Source organism: Centruroides sculpturatus, unplaced genomic scaffold (genome assembly GCF_000671375.1).
Source record: "Centruroides sculpturatus isolate CEXI.00-Female unplaced genomic scaffold, Cexi_2.0 scaffold1302, whole genome shotgun sequence".
Lineage (NCBI taxonomy): Eukaryota > Metazoa > Arthropoda > Arachnida > Scorpiones > Buthidae > Centruroides > Centruroides sculpturatus.
In genome coordinates this window covers 24,761-47,881 of record NW_019385419.1, presented here as the reverse complement: position 1 = coordinate 47,881, position 23,121 = coordinate 24,761, and the positions used below count along the sequence as shown (strand labels likewise).

Here is a 23,121-nt window from a genome sequence, read left to right as displayed (position 1 = left end):
ACTGTACTTGGCTAGGGATTGGTTCAGTTAAGCTTTTAAATAAAATTCCAGCTCTTTCAGCAGGGTTTTATTTATGTCCCAAATTCCCTAATCTCTTAATTATTTAACTACTTCTTAAGTACAGATAAGTCGAAACCAGTTACTTTGAACTTGAATATTTGTAGTCTTGGGAAAGAAGTGGAAAGACATATTTTTATGACAACAGATACATAAATTGTAAATTTAAGGAATATAAATTCTAGAGCTTTTTTTTGTACCTTGTGCATCTCATTCATTAAATTTAGTTGTAAATGATGCTCATTTTTTAATATTGTACAAGAATGCATCTCCTTATAGATGGGACATACTAAATCGTAATATCACTAGTTTAACATTGAAATCTGAAAGTAAAACAAGATGAGAGAGCAGAATAAATATATCAAATATTTTATTGAATTTTTTTTAAAACTCCTGTCAACTATACAGAATTATCATAAAAACATACCAGTAAACTCCTATCGGTTAGGTTAAGTTATAAATCTACTCGCGATTCACATAATGGGGCGAGGGCGGCCAAATATCTAGCAGGCAGGTGGCTAACAGCCCAGAACTGGTCCTGGATAGAATCATTGGAAGCGTTTTTGGTGTACAGCTTCCACTAGCTAAACCACCTGAGGTTGGTGCTCTGTAAAGCACATGAGCGAATGCCTATAATCTGGCTGCTTTACACAGTTCAAATATTTTTGTCCTGAAAGCTGTCCCATATTTGACAATACAGAGCTTCCATTGGGAATATGCAGATATGAATTTATATTTGAATATACAATAGTAATTTTATCATTTTTCTCACATGTAGTATAGAAATTTGTAATAAGATAAATAATGCGGTTACAATAAAATATTAATTTTAATTAACCCAAAATATATTAAAATATGAAAATAATTGCACAATATGTATTTATTTTTTAGAAAATACAAGGGAAGCAGTGCTTCCACTGCTTCCAATGATGGCATGCCACTTCTAGTTTCAATACAATATAGCATCAAAACCACTCGATTAGCATTACCACAATGATAACTTGCAATGATTATAATATAGTAATTACATCATCAAAATTTAATTTTATTTAGTGTTATCTCTGTGTGCTATTTTACTTTATTTTTTCCAAAATTATCCAAAATACATCCTAAAAACTACAGTCAGTAAGCTTTCAAAAAAGTGTAGGAGAGATGAGCGTGCTTTTTACAAAAAAAGAGATATCTCTTTAAAACGTTTGTGTATCCAACTTACTGAGATCTTACATTTGCAATAACCTAACAAAAGTATTATATCTATTTTCAGCATTAGATTAAAATATACTGTCACCTCTAAATGCAAATCTATTTAAATTTATTACATATTATAATGAATAGTAATACAGGCTTCCAGAAATACAAAACTTCAAGAAAACTGGCTATTTTTGTATTTGACAGACCATATGACAAACTATAGTAATAGTGTGGCTGTAGTTTGCAATAAGTCTGCTTTGTTTTGATTTCCATGGCCTTTGCATCACACAACACCAGTGCTGTTGTGTGCAGGTGATCCACTCATAATTAAGTGTTTAATTGTCAGAGATTTATTTGTCTATAAATTCTGACAAATAAATACTTAATTGTGAAAACCAGAAGCCAAAGCTTAAAGGCCAGAGCTTAAAGACAAATTCTATATTTTAAATTATAAATGGATTAATAAAGATGTTAGATAGAATTATATTCTTTACTTTTCTTTGTTTAATTTTCATTCTAAATATTACACTATACATGATATTCTAAATATATTTTAAGAGGATTAATAATAACCAAATAGACCTCCTTTAGAAGTATATTAATTTGTATATTAAATAGAATTTCACTCTTCCATTGTTGTATTATATTTTAAGTGCATATTTGAATGTGTCCAGAAAACCAGAGAATCCAGAATACTTCCAATCCCAAGCACACACGATATTTAATCTGGTATTGTGTAATACATTATAATAACAATAAGTACTTTTTCATTTTAAACTAATTAAGGTTTGTTGGACGATTTATTAAACATTTTTTGTTATCAGACATAAAGGTTCTTCAAGTGTTATTTAGAGATCACTTTTCATATCCCTTTTCTTATAAATTACTAAAAACCTACAAGTTTCAAATATAACTCAATTCATTAAATTTTTTCTAGAAAAAAATATAGAAATTTGTTTATAAATTAGTCCAAAATTTCAATTTATATAATATCATATCTCCTCAATTCTAAGATGCGCTAAAAATATTTTTACCTATTTTTACTCGTTCAAAAATAAGTCTGCATCTCATAATCAAAGGATCTAATTTTCACAGTCCGAAACAACTATTAGCACTCATTACAAGTAGTAATCAAAAGCATCTGTTATTGGTGTATAATGCAACATGTGCATTATACACCAATAACAGATAAATGTTGATTTGACTTAAATACAAAAAAGTGGATAAGCTTAATTCACTCTCAGATATAAGCTTAAGACAGTTTTTGATGTCATAAAGCTTTCAACATCATGTCAGATAAAACATTTATTTATTTATTTATTTTAAATTGATTATTTATATTTTATATTATTTAAAGTAAATTAATTTATAATGATTTTCTGAAAATAATCAAAAATTTAATTTTATTTAAAAAGTAATGAGTGTGACTGCTTGAAGGCTATGAGAAATATGTCACTTTAAGTGTGAACATATTCTCTACATTCTAGAATCCTCATATGTATATTCCTAAGAGTCATTATATATTCTACTCATTCAGATCTGAAGAAAAACTAAATTTATTCAGAAAATAAGTATCAAGTTGTGGTATTTAGCAGATAATCTGTTTCAGAATGTACATGTTAAAGCCAAGAAACACTCAGAAAAAAAAACAAAGAAAGAATATAAAAATAACTGATCTGCTAGCTACTAAACTTTTGAGCCCATATTTTGGGTAAATGAAGTGACTCCTAACAGTACAACTTCAAGTACAATCAAAATGAGAAATAACTATTTTATATGAATTGTAACTGAACTCCCAACTAAAGTGAAAATGGCCAAAGATGTCTTTATTATGTGGAAAGCACATGTAGAACTTTTAAAGAGCATAAAAGAACATATCTTAATATAAAATAAGAAAAGATAAATACAGAGCATTAGCAGAGGAGGTTTAAAACAAGACAGCTAAAGTAATGTGAGAGGAGTCAGCTTATGATTACCAATACAAAAATATCCTCATGTACAAATCAAATAATTATTTCCATGAGTAACAAACAATCGTTAACAAAAAGAGGGAAAAGTTAGACTTAGCACATTTGTTGTGGTTGTTAATCAATAATTAAATAATTTTTTTAAGTTTTAAGTGTTGTTTTTCTTTAATTGTTTATTATTAATTCATTTTGTTTATATCTTGTTTGTTATGTATTATTAATTAATTTTTATCATTAAAATTTTTATTTAAAAGTTCGTATTTTATTCAAACTTGTATAGACATCCCCCATATAACAGTAGTTAGGTTCCGAAGAAGTGACAAATTATGCCAATCCATACTATACAAAACAAAGGACTAGAACTAAACATACGGTTAAGTTCCAAAAGTTTACTATTTTTTTGTAATTAAGAGAAATACATTCTATTTTTAATATATTTAATTTGGATCTGATGAGACATTAATGTTCAATTTCAATAAATATTTGAACTCCTTAAAGTTTTTCTATTCTGCTTATTGCTTCATATTGTACCTGAAATTTGTAATTCTGAAAACTTCAGTTCAGCATATTATTTTCTTTTCTTTTGTATTCATCTCTTATAAATAATGTATATTAATAAAGTCTAAGAACATTTTATAAATTATAATATGATAAAATAAGAACTAAAACAAAGTTTATAGTTAAGAAAATAATAATAATAAAATATTAATTGTATATGTAATTAAAACAATTTAATATTAATCATTGATAAACTATGACAAAAATAAAATAATGATTCAATATTTCTACAGATTGAACACATTATATTAGCAATTAATAGCATCTTAATGAATAAACAGAATTTTCTTAATAAAGATTTATATTAACAATATGATGATAATAGGGAGTCATTCTCTAAATGTAAAGTAAAGTTCATTAATCTGGCATCTATGGGATTAGTGTGATGTCAAATTATCAGAAACACTAAATTAACAGAAGTTTTTGTATTTTTGGAAAATTCAATAAATTACACACAATCTGAACATTACTGTACATTTTATACAAGTACAAGTTACTGTATGCTTGCAATAAACACACACTTTAATCAGTCTGGTAATACACAGCATAATGACTACACTGTGTAAAGAATGATTGAAAAAGTTGCAAAGTGTTAATAAGCATGTTATTGCACAAAATCAACATTCACAATAATTCATGTGCATATACTATAATATTTATTTTCCTGACATATGATATATGCATATGATTCACAAAAGCAACATACACACAGAGTACAATAAACATATTTTTAGATATGCTGTTCTTGCACAGAGTGGATATGATATTACATCGGCAGTGCACATTACTAAGCACAAAACACACGTGCCAGCATTCTGCAAAGTAATGTTCAATCAGCACAATACAATGTCAACTACAAGATCTTTAGCATACTACGTATTCAAACATATTTCAATTCATGGAACAGTAGCATGCTGGATTATTATCTGATAATTCTGGATTATCAGCTACTTTTCAGAGAAGTGCCAGATTACTAAACATTCTGGATTATCGAATACTGAATTAACAAACTTCTACTGTATTAAAGATGTTAAAACATTTTAATGTTTATTTATATAAAAATAATTAATAAAAAATATTCTTACTTCAATATATTTCACAACTGCCGAATTATAATCAACGGTCTTTCTTGCTACGGCTTTTCTTAGACGTTTACCATCAAATTCGATTGCCTGAATTTGTTGGGAGTGTTGTCGATACTGGTGACTGTTATAATAAGCAACTGGTTTCTGAAAATTTGTTTGAAACCTTGGCATGTGAAAAAATCTCTGAGGAGATGACTGAGTTGCACTGCCTTGCATCTTCTTTTTCTTTTTCAATTACAATATTTTATTCTATCAGATAAAACTGAAACTACCTGTAAAATTAATTATAAATTTTTAGATATATAAAAGTCAATATTCCGTAAATCATAAGAATTTTTATTATATAGTAATACCCTGAACTTACGCGATAGGTGGGACTGAGCGATGACCGTGTAAATCGAATTCACATAAGTCGGGGTATAATTTCGCAATTTGTGTAAAATCCAAGTCAGATGTAGGTAAGCTAATAAATGCTCTCGTTAATCTTATCGCATCTTTTGATTTGTTCACGGTTACAAGAAATCACCACATATAGTCTCTCAAGTCTCCGTGGATATAACAAACACAGAAATAAATAACACAAAATAAATTGTAGCTATGTGGCAATTCCTCGCAACACATCCAAACATGTAAGTCAAACAACAGTGTGGGGGGGAGTCAGTAATTGAGAGTTGCGTGGCGCTCAAACAAAAGACGAATTGACGAGATTTGAAAATCGCGTAACTCCGCGTTCGTGTAAGTCGGGGTAGCGTAAGTCAAGGTATTACTTATAAAGCATTCAAAAAGATTTATTAAACTAATAAATTAATTATTATTCATCAAAAAGAATAAATAAAACATACAAATTTAGTTCTAACTGTAACCAAATTTGCATATATTACATTTTAACCTTGATTTTTAAATAAAAATATTTATTTACCATATTTTCATGCATATAATATGCAAGTTATCTGTGTTTAAAAGACAATTTGAACTGTGCTGCACATTATAATTAATAATTATATAGTTAATTATAAATATGTGTCTAAGAACAACAGTTGCTTCCAAAGATTTTATATATACAATGGGGTTAGTTGCAGAAAGACATTCTTTTCATTCTAGTAATTTTCTTCAAGGTGTGATATCACACAGTATACTCACAAATATATGGTAATATATTTGTGAGTATACTGTGTGATATCACAGTATACTCACAAATATATTACCTAAGATTAAAAAAATAATACCTAAGATTAAAAAAATGTACGTTATAATAAATATTTTTTTCAAGTAATATATTAAAAAAATCATATTTAACATTACAGAATTGTTGTCTTGCTACTTGTTAGCTCATTAATGATTATGAAAATTAAAGAATGTAAAAATTAAAGAATGTAAAAAGGACATAGCCAATAACAAAATTACAACTGTTTTAGATGAGAAAACCTTATAAGAAATGTAGAAATTAAATGGAATTGAGTGGAAACACCATTAATCTTGTTTGGAAATCATGTTCTTTTGTAGTTCTAACTGAAAATCAAAACTACAAAAGAACTACAGTCAATTCCGCTTAATATGGTCACGTTATGACTAATCCATTTTAGCCCCATTAAGCAGATGCCCCAATTAAACGAACTGATAATAAATTCTAAAATAAAATATATAATATGTAGGTAAATAAATAAGTAGGTAAAAAAATAATAACTAGGTGCCTATTTTAATGCTTTATTAAACCAAAATACAGAAAATATTTGTACTATAAATTGGCAGACTCACGACAATAGATAACTGATTCACATCAAGCTAGTGTTGCCAAATACAATATTAGTAGTGATGTACTATACACAAGGGTTGGCCACATGCAGTTTTCCAGGGTTTCTTCACATTTGTAACATCTAAATAGGGGCCAGCTTTACATAAAAGTCTTCCTGGGATGCATCTCCTCAGCAGAACTCTCACATGTCGTGTTGTTATAACCAAATAAACCAAACTAATTCTAACAAGCTATTCTTTATTGTGATATTGTCACAATGTTCTCAATTCTTTTAGTGATGTCTTGCCCTGCATATCATACTTTTCCTGTTAGCAATAGAGTCATGCCAGTCATCTATCTAACTCCATTCAAGGAAAATTTTGAATTGAAGTAACATGACTTCCAGTACAAACCACAAGTTCATATATAGTTGATCTGGACCTCCTGCCCGAATATTTCCATATCTGGTTTTGATTTTTATCTATTTAACTCCATCCTCGAGATTAAAGAAGAACAGACAGAGAGAAAACTGTGACAATTTATATACCTATAATTTTTTCAAATTGCCACACAATAATTTTTCTATAAATGCAATATTTATGAGAACATACTTTCCATGTACTTTATACAATCTGTTGAAAAAGTATAAACACTTTATCATCATATAAAAGCAATTATTCTCGCATTTTTAAAAGATTTTTTTATTTAAACAAGTTTTATATAAATTCTTTCAGAGTTTAAGGTTAGCAACTTCAATCCCATGTGGGGCCTTCACAACCTATCCAACAGTGAACACTTCAAATTTTAATATAGACCAGTATTAATTAGTAGTTGTTGATTGCCCTCGCTTCCGGAAGGAGGTCAACGACTACTTTTGGTCGAATTACTTCAACCCGCATCTGCAACAGTCCCTTCTTTCTATCAAACCATCAGTACTGTGGCATTCGAATAGGAAAATTACATAATACAAGGGACTGGTGAGTGCAAAATATGATTTAAGTGGTTTTCCAAGATGCTGAGTTTAAATATTTGGTCTGTTTTTTGTGAAATTTAATTAGTTGACAGATTACCATTTCATATACAGCTGTGAATGGTAGTTTCTTAGAGTTAACATTAGGAAAAAATATGTATCTTAAAGGTTTAAGGTATCATATTTTCGATTGGTGCCTACTTGACGCATAAATTTTTGTATAATTTTTAAAACAAAATGATGTTTTGAAAACAGTAGCAGTTTATTTTAAATTAATAATTAATTTTTAAACACAAAATTAAAATAGAGTAAAAAGAAAGCAGGACAATGTAAATATTTCATCTATTTTTACTTCAGTTATTTGAATATCATTAGCATAATTATTATATAGTCACACAAATCTAAATCGCCATAGAAAATTGTACTTGAACCATGATGTGTGTGCTTTAGATTTAAAATTAAGTCAATTATAATCACAAACATCATGAAATCCAATAAATTTTTAAAGCCAAACAACCACCGGATTACATCAGGCTACTTTTCTGAAATTACATTGAATTCCTAAATAATTTTGCTTTACATTATCATAACTATGCTACTTTATAAAAGTCATATATAAATTGATGAACACTTCAGGTTTGCTTGTTAATGGATATTTAAATTCTATTAAATTTTTGTGATAACCAAACCAGTTATTTAAATTTTATGGCTGAGTTTAGTATACTTTTCCAAATAATTTTTCATATAATGCACTATTAATTGGCTATATTTTTTCCCTGTAGTCTACTATATAATCCACAAATGACAGATTTGAATATCTTTTTGCATTTATATCAGGGCTGTGGAGTCATGTAAAATCTACTAACTCCAACTCCGACTTTTCCTTACCATCTGACTCCAACCAGGAGCGGACTTGTTACCAAAAGAGACCCGGAAATTCTGATGTCATCATGTGACCTCAGAATAAAAGATTCAATAAATAGAGTTCTAATAAAGATAGAATGTAGAAACTTTTTATTCCAAAGCTAAAAGACTCCTCTAAGTAATGATACAGTCAATATATAAACATGTATTCGATAATTTTTACTTTTCCGGCTGTTATATATAACAGAGGGAGAGTGTAGCACTTGGTCAAAAAATGACCCCTCCCAAATTTTCACATTTTTGGATTCAAGACATCTTGAAATTTCAAGATATGCAAAAGATTTGAGGTTTTTTTTTCTATATGTGTGGAAGTTAGACTGTGGGGGGGGCATGATTTCATTCACCCTGTTTGAAGCCTAATGATTTCTGTGGTCAGAGTGGTCAGAATCGGAGTCAGATGGTTTAACACAGTAGTTAGTTATTAAGCATCAAAGTGGTTGAACTAAATCATGTCCCCATACACATTCTAACATCTTAGGTGAAAACATCTTCAAAACTGCGATATTTGACAAACCTTTTTTCGAATATCCCAGTTTTGAAGAAGTTTGTTCTACTGGTCTTCGTTCGAACGAATTTTAAAGAAGAATAGTTGCTTGAGAAAGGACCCAGGGAGGGTTCCAAAAACGTTTGCATGTAATTTTACTCTTGTTTAATACTAGTTAAAGGGTTTGATGAGGGATTATTTTTGTATTTTAATCTGGTATTTGAAGATGCTTTATTTACTAAACATACAATTTTGCATTACAAAATTATATGTTTAATAATTATCACCAAATTATGTAACTTACATACTTTGAAACTAAAACTTTTATGTAGCTCTCATTACTAATTTTTATTGTTTTAGGTTCTTCAGTTTAGCACCATACTCAATTTAATGCCAATTTCAGAGGCAAACAAATGATGTTAAATCAACATTTGACTGTATATAATTCTTAACAACTGGTAGTGAATCTATAGCTCTCAAGTTTTAATCAGAGATTTTGTTGTACAGTACAATGGGATCTTCTGCAAGGTTTAAAGCAACTTCATTGAAAATCTAAATATTGAATTAGCTCTTCCTGATCATTTATTATAGTAAGATTACACACACATTTATTGAAACGAGTTTTTCTTAAGATGATATACTAGCCTGTAGTGATAGCTGTAGTGAAATTTTAGAATGTTAACATTTTCAGACATAAGCAGAGTGCTAATGTCAAAAGGAAGGACAAAGAGCTAGATGAAAATAAAGTAAAAAAGTAGGAGAGTTGAGTTGACAGTGGCAGTTGATGTAACAGAGTGAAAATATATTGCCAAAAAGGAAGGAAAAAAGCCATTGTCTCTATTGTTTATGCATGTGCTGGTTATAAACATTTCTTAAAAAATTTTCTGTGATCTCAGTAGAATAATTTAATAATTCTATCCTTGGACTTCTACTTTGGTTTCAATATTAGGTAGCCAATACATTATTAGATCTGTTATTATTACTGTAATTCATTCGCCTCATAAATTTGTCTTTTCTTAAGGACTTACATATAATCCCCATTTATCTACTATTTATGCTGTTTTAAAATAATTCTAGTTGAATAGTATATCTGTCAAATATGTAGTAATAGTTGTTAATAAAGAATATTTTCATACTTAATTTAAACTATATTTTACTGCTTGTATCTAATTGTATAATTTGCAATTAAATCTGAAAGAAGTGATACACAGTGTTCATTAATAATGTTAAGGTATTAACTGTATTTCATCTTATAAATTAGTTGCTTTTATCAGACATGAAAATCTACAGAAACAATTCAATTTTAATAATGGACAAAGTTATCAATTTCAAAATATTAAAATTGTAAAAAAAATATGTTTTTAATGGAGCAGAAAGAAAAAAGTTCAAATATATCAAATATTGCAAAACCCAATATGTATATAGTAACATATAGCCAAATTATTTAGGTGATCATTTGGTTAACTCTGCTAATTTAATTAATACTAAGTAATTTGCTACTAGAGGTAGAAGATGTCTACCTCTAGTAGCAAATTACTTACAAGGAGACCCTACTGCTTTGGGGAAACAGATTTTGATGATCTTTGGTGTAGAGGTAGTACACCATGTGAGTGTACTACCTGTAAAATACTAAAGTGAAACACTCAAATATAATCGAGAAAAATTAACTTAAAGTTTTCTTTAGCACTTTATATATAAGTTACGCGTATTTCTGCTTGAGTGTACTGTGGCGTGAGTGGTAACGCTCCTGACTCGTACACTTGCATGCTCAGATTCGATTCTCTTGTTGTGCGTACTTTTCTTTTCCCTTTTTTATTCATAAATACTTATAATGCATTTATTTATTTACTCATTCATTTATTTATTATTATTTATTGATTTTTTTGGTATTTATTTATTTATTTATTTTAATTTAATTTTTACTATTCCAAGTATAATATTTTTACTTTGAAAACTCACCTTTGTCAAGTTGAGAGGGAGCTATTTATGCCGGGTTTGAACATGGGTCTATAGTCTTTTTTCACTCACTCTCTAACAATGCGTTTCTGAATTTCGACATGAATAGACATATTTGTGCAGTGAAATTTATTTTGAAAAATTATTTTATAATTAAAAAAATGTCATCAAGAGAAGCAAGTTCTTCACTCTGTGATGAAAAAACTGTTAATGATAACTCTTTATACAGTGATGTATAGAAGCAGCGGCTAAAAGATGGAGTAGTGTATTATGAGAGTTTACTTTTTGAAAATAATTTAATTGCAACATAATCATCTGATACACTATCTGAAGATGCTATGCTGATAGGCACAGAATTATACAATAATAAGTTGGATGTGTTGAATGAAAAAACTTCATAATTAATGACAAATTGATTTATGCCCAAGAAGAGTGTATAGAAGGAAATTTTGAAGCAGTTAAAGATGACTATGTACCTGATGAAAAAAATGAAGGAATATATTTCACTGGAATATAAAATCAAAGTTTTAATTAAAAGTAGCAAAAGCTCACCCTAAGTGGAAACTACAAATGTTACAAAAAAACGGATGTAGTCATTTGAAAAGAATGGATCATTTAAAATTATGGGAGAAAGATGTTGAACGTGGTGGAACTATTTTTGATAAATATCATTTGATTGATTCTTGGACGTATGACCGCTTTGTTGAAACGAGACAAAATTATCAAAGAAGAAAAAAAAACCAAAAAAAATCAATAAATAATAAGAAATAAATGAATGAGTAAATAAATAAATGTAGCAATAACCCATCCTACGTGGAAACTACAAACATTACAAAAAAACAGATGTAGTCATTTGAAAAGAATGGATCATTTAAAATTATGGGGAAAAGATGTTGAATGTGGTGGAACTATTTTTGATAAATATCATTTGATTGATTCTTGGACGTATGACCGCTTTGTTGAAACGAGACAAAATTATCAAAGAAGAAAAAAAACCAAAAAAAATCAATAAATAATAATAAATAAATGAATGAGTAAATAAATAAATGCATTATAAGTATTTATGAATAAAAAAAGAAAAAGAAAAGTATATACAAGAAGAGAATCAAACCTGAGCACACAAGCGTACAAGTCAGGAGCTTTTACCACTCACGCTACAGCACTCAAGTGGAAATATGCATAATTTATAGATAAAGTGCTAAAGAAAACTTTAAGTTAATTTTTCTCGATTATATTTGAGTGTTTCACTTTAGTATTTTACAGGTAGTACACTCACATGGTGTACTACCTCTACACCAAAGATCATCAAAATCTGTTTCCCCAACGCCACAGGGTCTTCTTGTTTGTATTAATCATTAAATTAGAAGTTATAGTGCAATTATTTAGGCGATCATTTGGTTAAGGTTCAAATACTTTCAATTACAGTAAAACTTCACTAAGTTGAACTCAAAACTATTTATAGCTCAGTATATATGGTTTTCTATATAATATGGTCTCATTAAATTGAAATTGTTGGTACTTTTAACTCAAACCTATTTTCTCATATACCCTCCATTGTTTTATAGGTCTATGACCTTCATTTTCTCTTATACTGTCTGTAACTATAGACAGTTAAGATAAATAAACATTACAGCTTCATACCTAAAACAACAACACACTACTACAACATTGTGTAGACATCATTTTACTGATACAGTAAGTAACGATTCTGAAGAGGCACCTTTACAGCACTATAAACTATATATAATTTTATAATCATTTTGTGAATAGATTCTTTATAAACTGCTCAATAATGGCAAATTTACATCCACAGAAAGATATGCAAAAATCGGTATGAAACTAACTCAAAGTTTGTAGTTTTTTTTTACCCCTTAAATTTTGACTTATGGTGGTCTCACTGTAGAATACAGAGGAACCTCGCTTAACAAGCATAATTCATTCCAGAATCTTACTCATAATGCAAAACACTCATTAAGCAAAACAATTTTTCCCATACAAATTAATATAAAATACAATCATGTGTTCTACACTAAAAAAAATACTCAAATACTTTATGTATAATGTTTATTCAGAGAAAATATGCATTGTTAAGGAGTGTGAATCATCATCATCATCTTTTCTTCTAGCACAGAATGAACTAACCTAAAATGCAAATTCGATTTTCAGAAAAAAAAAAAAAAAAAAAACACAGATATGTCTGATAAACACTCCAAATGATATGCCAAATTCTTGGGCTATGTAAAGGTTATAATTAAATATTAGAAATTAATTAATTTGACTACAGGTAAGCAGTTATGCTGCGGTGTCGTATTAAATTTAATAATTATAAATAATTAATTTTTAATTTAGACATTTCTGGAATTTAATTTGGAATTGGTCATTAATTTAATATGAGATGGCAGCATAACTGTCTACCTCTAGTCAAATTAATTAATTTCTAATATTTAATTATTAGCCTTTACATAGCCCAAGAATTTGGCATATTGTTTGGTATGTCTATTATATAATGGGCTATGATTGTTGATGTTTGTATGTAATATGTCTGAACACAAGTTTGGAAAAATGTGTGATTACAACTGACACTAAGATGCTAGCAGAACAAGTGCTAAACACAGACTGCATAATCTGGGTTTTCCCCTCTCCTGGTCATTCATTATGTGAAATGTTGCTCATTAAGAGAGTCATTTTTTACAATTTGTTTTGACTCGTTATGTGAGGTGCTCATTAAGTGACGTTCCACTGTACTAAATTCTATTGAAGATGGAATTAACAAAATGACTTACAACCTAGCACACTTTCCACAATCAAATATAAGCTGTATAATGTTTATTCTTGTATGCCAAATTATGCTCTAAGCCAGTGTTTCCTAACTTTTTCTATCCCATGACCCAATTAAATCTATAATTAATTTTCCACAACACAAGTCACATGATTTAAAGTTGTGTTTGTAAATATTCTATCGCCATATTTTTTGCCACTTAACCTAATTCTTTTTGTCTATATTTTTTTGTGAATTAAATAAAACAGTATTGTTATTCCTAAAAATAGCAGCAGGTTACAACAGCTATTTAAATTAATAATTTTCATTTACATAAAAAAGCAATTAACATTAAGTCTTAATTCGCATTTAAAAGTGGCAGGATAATTGCCTTTATAAACCTGCCCAATGTCTTGCTATTTCTAAGTTAAACTTAAGTTAATTTGAACTAAATATGAACATTTATAGATACATTTTTGATTTAAAGAAAATTTTGTTTTACATGAAATAAACCAGTGTTATGCACATATAATTCTGCTTATGAATATATATTTTTTACTACATTATATATGCATTTGTTTATTATAACAATAAAAAAGTCATATAATCAATTTAAAAAGGTTATAATTTTGGCATTACGGTACACTTATTATTCTTTGGGCTTCTTATTGAGAATAATATATTTAATAACCTTCAAAAATTTTTGTGCCACACAGGCTGAAAATACCTGCTCTAAGCAAATGTTTTCAGTTCCATTTAAGGCCTGCTTCAAGTTTACATCAAAGAAAATCAAAGAAAGTTGAGAATTCTATGTATCAAATTCCAGAATGTTTTAAACATGAATTAAAAGTATAAATTTTGAAAAATTGATAACAACAATCTTTGTAAACAACTTCAATTTCAAAGGATCAAATCTGTTATAGCAGTGATGTTAAAGAACACATTTAAAACATTCTGGAATTTGGAACAGAATTCTCAGCTAGCTCTAGATTTTCTTTCATGTGAACCAGAAGCAGACCTAAATGTAACCAAAAGTATTTGCTTAGAGTAAAATTTGGTAAACAAGAATAAACTTTATACAGATGGAAGTATGAAAGGTTGTTCATAAGTAATTTTATACAGAATACATCAAGAACAATGATTCTAATTAGAAATGTCAAATTTAGAAATTCATTCAAACTGTTATATTATAGCTTATAATCAAGTATAATTAAGACAAAGAACTCTACAAAAATCCAAGATCAAACCGGAAATCCGGTTATCATAATTGACAATGCATCTGCACGGTTCAACTCTGCGGATTCAACTCCCACTCCAGGCCAATTCTTTTCTTCCAGTTTAATCTAAATTATTTAATTTAAATTATAATTATTAAATTTATTATGAGATGGTACCTAATGCCTCCCTCTAGTGTCAAACAGTTTGGTAATTTATTATTATTACAGCCATTATATAGCCCAATGGCATACGGCAGTGGTTGGCTTTAGTATAATTGAAACAAAAATTGATTCAAATGTTTTATCAAACTTTTACAGATCTAACTTGAACAAAAACCTAATACAAATGTCTGCTAACATTTGTACTCACAAAATATTCTGTTCTAAAATAAGATGTTACTATGGCAACTGTTTAAATCAATACTTCAAATACTTCATCTCAAGCCTATTCTTTCTTTTCTGTACTACAGAGACTTGTAGTCAAATCTTCTTCTTCTTCTTTTGTCCCTAGCTGGCATTTGGTTGCGGGTGTCTGCGCAACCAGTATGCTGCTGTGGGTGCCGCAGGAAGTCGAGCTTTCTCCACAATGCCCCTCCAATGCCCTCGATCCATGGCCGCCGCTTTTGCATGGTTCATATCAAGCCGTTGGTTCTTGAGGTCCTCCTCAACGTGTTTGGTCCATGTTTTCTTAGGTGCGGAGTGTTGGGTTTTCCACAGAGTATGTCGCTGTCGGAAGAGCAGTTGGTGGGGAATCCGGTTAAATCCATTCGGCACACATGGCCAAACCATCTCAGCCGTCGCTGTTGAATTTGTGTCTTAACAGATGGCTGCTGTCGCATCTGGCCCGGATGGCATTGTTGGTGATGCGATCCCAAAGGGAGATACCAAGAATCTGTCTCAAGCATTTCAATTGAAAGGTCTCAAGTTTGTCCAAGTCTGTCTTAAGCAAGGTCCAAGTTTCTGACCCATAGAGAAGGATCGGTATGACTAGTGTACGGAACAGGCGGATCTTGGTCATCAAAGAAATGTTCTTCTTTCTCCATACACACCATTTGAGTGAGGCAAATGCATGGGCTGCTTGTCCAATACGGGCATGAGTTTCTTTTGACGATGCCACTTTCTTCTCCTGGATCAGTGACCCAAGGTACAAGAGTTTAAATACCTTGGGTCACTGTAGTCAAATAATATGACTTTGTAGCATATAAGAACATATGATGAAAATAAAATTAACTAACAAAAGTAAAGAGGAAATAAATGATAATGTAGTGTAAAAAATTAATGGAAATTACATAAAATAGTGAATAAATAGTAATATGAATCTTAATTAAACACCATTAATTAAAAACAGGCCTATGTTTTATAGGAACTTAGAAACCATATGTGAGATCTATGTGATAGAAGTTCCATATTTTCACTTATTATATGCTACAAATCCATTATGGATATAAAAATTATAAATATGGAAAGAAGAAATAACTAAAAAAGTAAAGTTAGAAAATTGAAAAATATAAAATAAATATGAAGAGATTGTTACTACACTTTCAATTTTTTTTCTTTTTAAATACATCGTATGGTAGATTCATTTATGACAAAAGTACAAGCTGATTCTCCTCCCCTTAAATGATCTAGTACTTTAATTTTTTTCCAGAGGTAACACTTTCAGCCATTTTGATATTTTTCTACTAAACTTTTTATCTAGACAGCATTTGTAAAGATAAAATAAAATTCTTTACAGAAACACATCTTTCCAGCAAAATGATTTTAATTGAATGTTTTCAACCATTGTTTAAGTCATCCTCAGATCATATATCCATGATATAGAATAGAGGAAAATTTCAAATTATTATAAAATATAATCATTTTTGGTAAAACTAACAGGATCATTGCGAGTTAATCAAACGTCATTACTACACATTTAAAGCTCTACACCAACCAAAGCTGAATATTATCGGGCTAGAAACAGCTAAATTCAGCAGTGCAACAGTGGTGCTGAAGCAGAAACTGCATGCATCCAACTAGTAATTTTACATCATCAAATGCTACAGCATTGACAAAATAATATAGCATCTGTAGAGTTAGCTATAATCTCAGTGTTCAATGAGATATTTAAACTTTGCCAGTGTTCCTTGACAAAAAATAATGAACTAGAACACAAACATATTTTAATGCTTAATTAAGTTCAACAATAGTAGTCATCAAACAAAAGTTTAAATTCTTATATATTTATTTCTTTATTATTTAACAAATTGAAAAGTAACATTATAATCAAGAATTATCAATTTTCCTGAGTGCAGCCATCTCGATACAGTGAAAAACGCACCTTCTGAAGCTGATGTAAATTATACTCTCAAACTGAATGTTCACTTTATACAAAGCAATCTTATTAGCAATGATTTCACTTTAAGCTTCCCACAGCCACTACAGCAATGATCCATAATTCATAATTTAAATTTTGGAATGTAATTCTGTGCAGAACCAGTTTTTAAATGACAGTCCAAACATGAGCAAATAAGACAATCTATAATATGTGTAATAAAAATAACTAAATTAATTAAATTAAATAATAATAATAATAATAATGACACTAACAAATATGGCAATACTATATTTATGTGTTTATGGACAACCACCACATTGAAACAATTTTTTATATACAACTGAATTATGGAACATTATGAAAACATCTATTCAATTAAATAAATTCAATTTGCTGGAATAACAAGATGTGTTTATCCATAAAATTCTTTCTTCCAGTTTTGGTTTATATACATCAATTAAAAAAAACTGGAAAAAATACTCTAATAAAAAATTCAATACATACTAATATAAAACATGTTTTAAGCAGAAGCCCAATTTGCAAGTTTTTGTCCAATCTAGTAATTGGATAATTATTTTACTTTTCCAATTATCCAAGATAACTGTAAATGAATACACTAATTTCTTTATACTGTAATTCATAAAAGAAAGTTTAAAAGAATAACATGTATACTAAAATTACAAAAATTTAAAAAAATTCCTAAAAATGTGCTACATTACATTATATTTTTAAAATAAAAATCAATAAAAATGTCCACAATTGATAAAAAAGTTCCACAAACACTAAAGTGCAACCTCAAAATAGACGTTTACTTGAAGACTACTGCTGGAGATTTTCATCCTCCCTACAGTCAACTTCCATCTCTTTAAATAGATACTCACAACTGCTGTAAATAATTGGGCTAAATTTGGACCCAAAATTATAGCCCAATTATTTTCAGCAGCAGTGTCTATTTGCTATGCATCGGGTTTCTGTTGGTGTTCTGTTATATTTCCATATCTTTTTTTTATCAATTGTGGGCATTTTTATTGTTCTTTATTTTTAAAAACAAAGTGATGAAGCGCTTTTAAGATTTTTGTAATTTTACTATTATGTACAGTACATTATTGTGGTCAGTTCTGACAGAAGTCAAGTCAAATATAGAGCATAAATCTCAGACTCCTGCAATAGTCTACAAGTAAAGGTCTGTTGTGAGATGTGTTTTTCAGTGTTTGTGGGACTTTTTCATCAATTGTGGACAATTTTACTTTCTTTATTTTAATAACATGTACAGTAGAGCCTCGAAAACTCGGCCTAATGTGGACTGAAGGGTGGGCGAGTTTGTGAAAATGCCAGGTTATCGGGAATGGGGTTAAAAAAAATAAGTATGAGTGTTTCCTCAGAAAATACTGTACTGTACTTGTATGTATAGTTTACTTGAGAATACAACAGAGAATAAACTGCCCAAATACCCTTAAACAAAGGAAAAGTACGTCTTTTATGAAGGCATAGAGCCTTTACTACATGAAAATGAAAATTAATGAATACACTGTGTACAGTAATTTACCTGATAAGACAGACCTCAGAAAAATACTTTATGAGGCATAAAGCTGTCTTTATCATGAAAATTAATTAACTAAGGATTTTTTTTTGCCCTGCCAGGGTGTGGCCGAGTTATCCAGAGTGCTGGGTTATTGAGTGCCGAGTTTTCGAGGCTCTACTGTATTACAAAATAATTTGTTTCTGTTACGTTTAATCATTTAACTTCAATGTGAGACAAATTAATTGTATTAAATTTTAACTACAATAATACATATTTTTATTCTTAAAAAAATATTGTACATATATTAGCTGTATAATAAATAATGTAAAAATTGTTGTTTATATATTAATTAACAATTAAATTAAATTCATTAAGGTATAAAGCGAGGTTTAAAAATGCTACCATATAAATCCTTTATATACATAATTTTTAATCCAAAATAGCTGTGGCTGTCTGTTTTATCAGAGATTTTAGTTATCTGTGGTAGCACTTAAAGATTCTTTGGTGATAAGCATAAATTTTGCTGAAAAAAAACTGGTATGTTCCTTGTGTGATTAGTTTTCTTCAGCAAAGTTTATGCTTTTACTAAATAATCCATCAGAAGAACAAGTAATAACAAATAAACAACACTCTAGAAGTACTGAATTGTAAGGGCTGTGAAGAGCTTGTATGGGTCCAGCGTAGAGTGGGCTACTTCTAGCCATTTTTTTTTTGAACAAATGAAGTATGTAAAATGCTTCCTTATTAATAAAAAGCAGTCTTAAATATTAAATATATTATAGTCTGTTAATTTTATAGGGGTAGGAATCATTAAGGGTTACTAAGTTTTCTCTGGACCCAAGGAAAAATCTTCAGCTCTTCCTCCCTTGACATCCCTGATTGTCATTCTCAAAGCAAAATATAGATGCAAACATCATATTTTTATACAGGGTGAGGCAGAAAGGATGATGTTTTTGAAATGGCTAAAACTCTTCACCAGGTGGAGTGACAAATGTGCGGCAGGTGGCGTGAAGGTAATGAGGTCTTAGCATTGTCTTTTCAGTTGAAGACATGGAGCTGTGGACAATAGAACACAGAGTGTTTGCATATGACTGTTTCGTCAAGAATAACAAGTCTATCACAGCAGTTCAGCCTAAGTTTCATTGTCATTTCAATATCCACAGAAACAAAGCTGTTCCCACTCGTAACCCCATCCTACATTGGGTTAAAACACTTCATATGCAAGGTACACTAATGAACAAAACACCGCAGGGAGCACCATAAATGGCATGTACTCCTGAACATGTGGAGAATGTCAGACTAGCCTTGCTGTGCAGGCCTCATTGATCTTCTCAGAAGCATTCTTCTAAACTTGCACTGATTCTGACATCAGTAATCGTTCGGTATGACATATTCTGCATTTAGACCTCTACAAATTGCATTTCCACCCCTACAAATTGGTCCAAGGATTGTGCACAGCAGGTAAACTTTGCACACAAGATGAAGGCAATTTTAGACAAAATGAAAATCTCATTTTCTTCATGAGTGAAGAAGCTTATTTTCATCTCAGTGACATGGTGAATCAACAGAACTACCACTATTGGGCTACCGAAACTCCAAAAGAATTACACGAAAAACCACTGCACAACCCAAAAGTGATGGTTTGGTGCGCCATTGGCAAAACTGGTGTCATCAGTCCTTACTTTTTCTAAAATTTTATAATGACAGGAGTGTAGTTACTATAAACTCGGAGTGCTATATCAAGATGATAAACTACTTCGTTTTATCTGAATTACAATGTTTCTGTTGTAATTCAGATAAATGTTATACAGTAGAGCGTCGTTTATCTGAATCAATTGGGGACTGGTGTTGTTCGGATAATTTATTTTTCAGATAACCGATTATGTACAAAAAAATATATTAACCTATCCCACGTTGAAATTTTTCTCCATTGCGTGTCGCTTTGCATTGAATTTTCGTTGATGTTAAGCCTAATGTAAGCATTTTAAAATAATAATTGTGGCTATTGTATCATTAAAAATTATTTCTTTATTTTTTACAAACAAAATAAATATATTGAAAAATATAAAAACAAAAAAAATTATACTTTAGAAGTTAATCTAGTGTGGTTTTTGCGTTGTTATTGCCTTTATCTTTTGTCGCTGCGAGTGGAAGAAATGAACGAGACGAGATCGTAACAAAAACTAAACTTTTATTGTCGTTCTTGCGTACTTGATACAGCACATCTCGACGATGCGGCTAACAAAGACAACTGGTTTTCGACAGTTTTGTGGGGTGAGTTCGAATTTATTCCAGGAAGTTATGACTCATACACCCAGGGGTAATTGCTTGTATTTTACAACCGTTAAGGGTACAGATGTGAAGGGCGGAGTTTGCCACAGAGTATCCCCCCAGTGAGGGACGAGCGATAGAATTGATGTCGAACAAGTCGCTTAACATTACATTATGGTGACTAGTCTTTTAGGAAAATGAACGTAATGGCCTGATCTAGTCGTGACGGTTTGATCTTCTCTAGAGGTAGTTTCCAGTTTTTTGTTGTTCGTTGTTGCTCCTGGATGAGAAAGTCCATGTAAGTGATTGAATATGATTTGTCGGAAATTATGCGGCACGAAGGGGCGAGGCATTCCGGATGATGTGTCACAGTATAGGTCGATTTCATTAAGTGGAAAGGATTTCAGCTCTAATTTGAGCGATATAGAATCCTTTAACAATTGATGAAGTTCCAAATCTGTAGCTTGCGTTGTGGCTAGCTCTCGAAAGTCTAGAGGGGAAGCAGAGGTGATAGAATCTATCTCGATGCGGGAGAGAGCATCTGCTATCGTGTTGGCTGTGCCCGGAATATGACGTATGTCCGTAGAGAATTGGGATATAAAATCGAGATGCCGCATTTGTCGCGGTGAACATTTATCTGGTTTTTGTTTGAGGGCATATATAAGTGGTTTTTGATCCGTGTAGATCGTGAATTCGCGACCTTCTAACATGTGGCGAAATCGTTTTATTGACGTGTATATTGCCAATAGTTCTCTATCATAACATGACCAGTTGCGTTGGTTTGGTGCCAGTTTTGCTGAGATAAAAGCGATGGGTTCCCATTTCCTGTTGTATTGCATCAGTGCTCCTCCAACTGCTGCATCTGACGCATCTACCCATATGCATAGTTTAGCTCTAGGTATTGGATGGTGGAGAAGTGTGGCTTTGGCCAGTGCTTCCTTAGCTGATATAAAGGATTGTTCTGCCGCTTCTGACCATTGCAGAGATTGTGATTCTGTTTTCCGAGTGAGTGACGTATGTTTCTCGTTCTTTTTTCCTTCTAGTAGTTGCACTAGCGGGGCGAAGATGTGTGCCGCTCGAGGATGCATCTCCTGTAGAAATTTATTATACCTAAGAATCATCTAAGTTGAGTGAGAGATGAAGGTTTGGGAAATTCTTGGATGGCTCTGACTCTATCAGGGAGTGGTTCCAGACCCTTTTCCGAGATCTTGAATCCGAGAAATTCGATTGATGGTATGCCAAATGTACATTTTGACGGATTTATGGTCAACCCATATTCCTGGAGACGTAGGAATAAGGCGCGAAGATGCGAGATGTGTTCTTCCTGGGAGCATGATGCTATTAGTATGTCATCGACGAAAGCATATGTGAAGGAGAGTCCTCTGGTTACTTTGTCGATGAACCGTTGAAATGTAGCGGATGCGTTGCACAATCCGAATTGCATCCTGGTACTCTCGAAAAGACCAAACAGTGTTGTTATAGCTGTTTTGTGAACGTGTGGTGGGTAGATGGGTATCTGATGCTAGGCCTTGATTAAGTCTATGTGAGAAAAGATTTGTGTTCCGTGCAGTTCCGATGTGAAATCTGTAATGTTTGGAACGCCGTATCTGTCCTTTATGGTTTGTGCGTTTAGAGCACGATAATCTCCCACGAGTCGCCAACCCAAACTGTTTTTCTTGGTGACCGTGTGGAGTGGTGATGCGTAATTGCTTTTTGATGTTCGCATATGGCCGAGAGCTATCATCTTACAAATTCGGCCTTAGCGATTTTAAGTCTATCGGGTGCTAGGTGACGTGGTTTTGCAGTTACGGGCAGACCAATCGTTTCCATATGATGTACTATGTTGTGTTTTACAAGTTGATTAGGACGTGGAGGTCTGGTGATCTCAGGAAATTCTTCCAATATCTTATGATATATGGAGTCATTGGTCGTTATCTTAATAGAGTGGATAAAGGTTTCTAATAATTTTCCTGGTGAGTTCACCTTTGTCTGAACGTCTGTGAGACATTTGCGTCTAAGATTCGGTACCAAATGGAAATGATACAAGAAATCTGCACCTATTATTGCCGTTGACACGTTGCCAATAAGGAATTTCCAGCAAAAAATTTTCTT

At 30.9% G+C, this 23,121-nt stretch overlaps 1 protein-coding gene across 1 annotated transcript in view; it reads right to left on the bottom strand.

Annotated features, from left to right (window-relative positions):
• The window catches only part of LOC111638802 (pre-mRNA 3' end processing protein WDR33-like), a 125,570-nt gene that overhangs the window by 91,435 nt on the left and 11,014 nt on the right, over nt 1-23,121 (bottom strand). The window contains exons 2-3 of the mRNA XM_023384554.1: nt 4,823-5,130; nt 1,271-1,293 (exon numbers count right to left, since the gene is read on the bottom strand). Coding sequence (XP_023240322.1) covers nt 1,271-1,293; nt 4,823-5,074 — 275 coding nt within the window. The 5' untranslated portion in view covers nt 5,075-5,130. The remainder of the gene's footprint in view (nt 1-1,270; nt 1,294-4,822; nt 5,131-23,121) is intronic.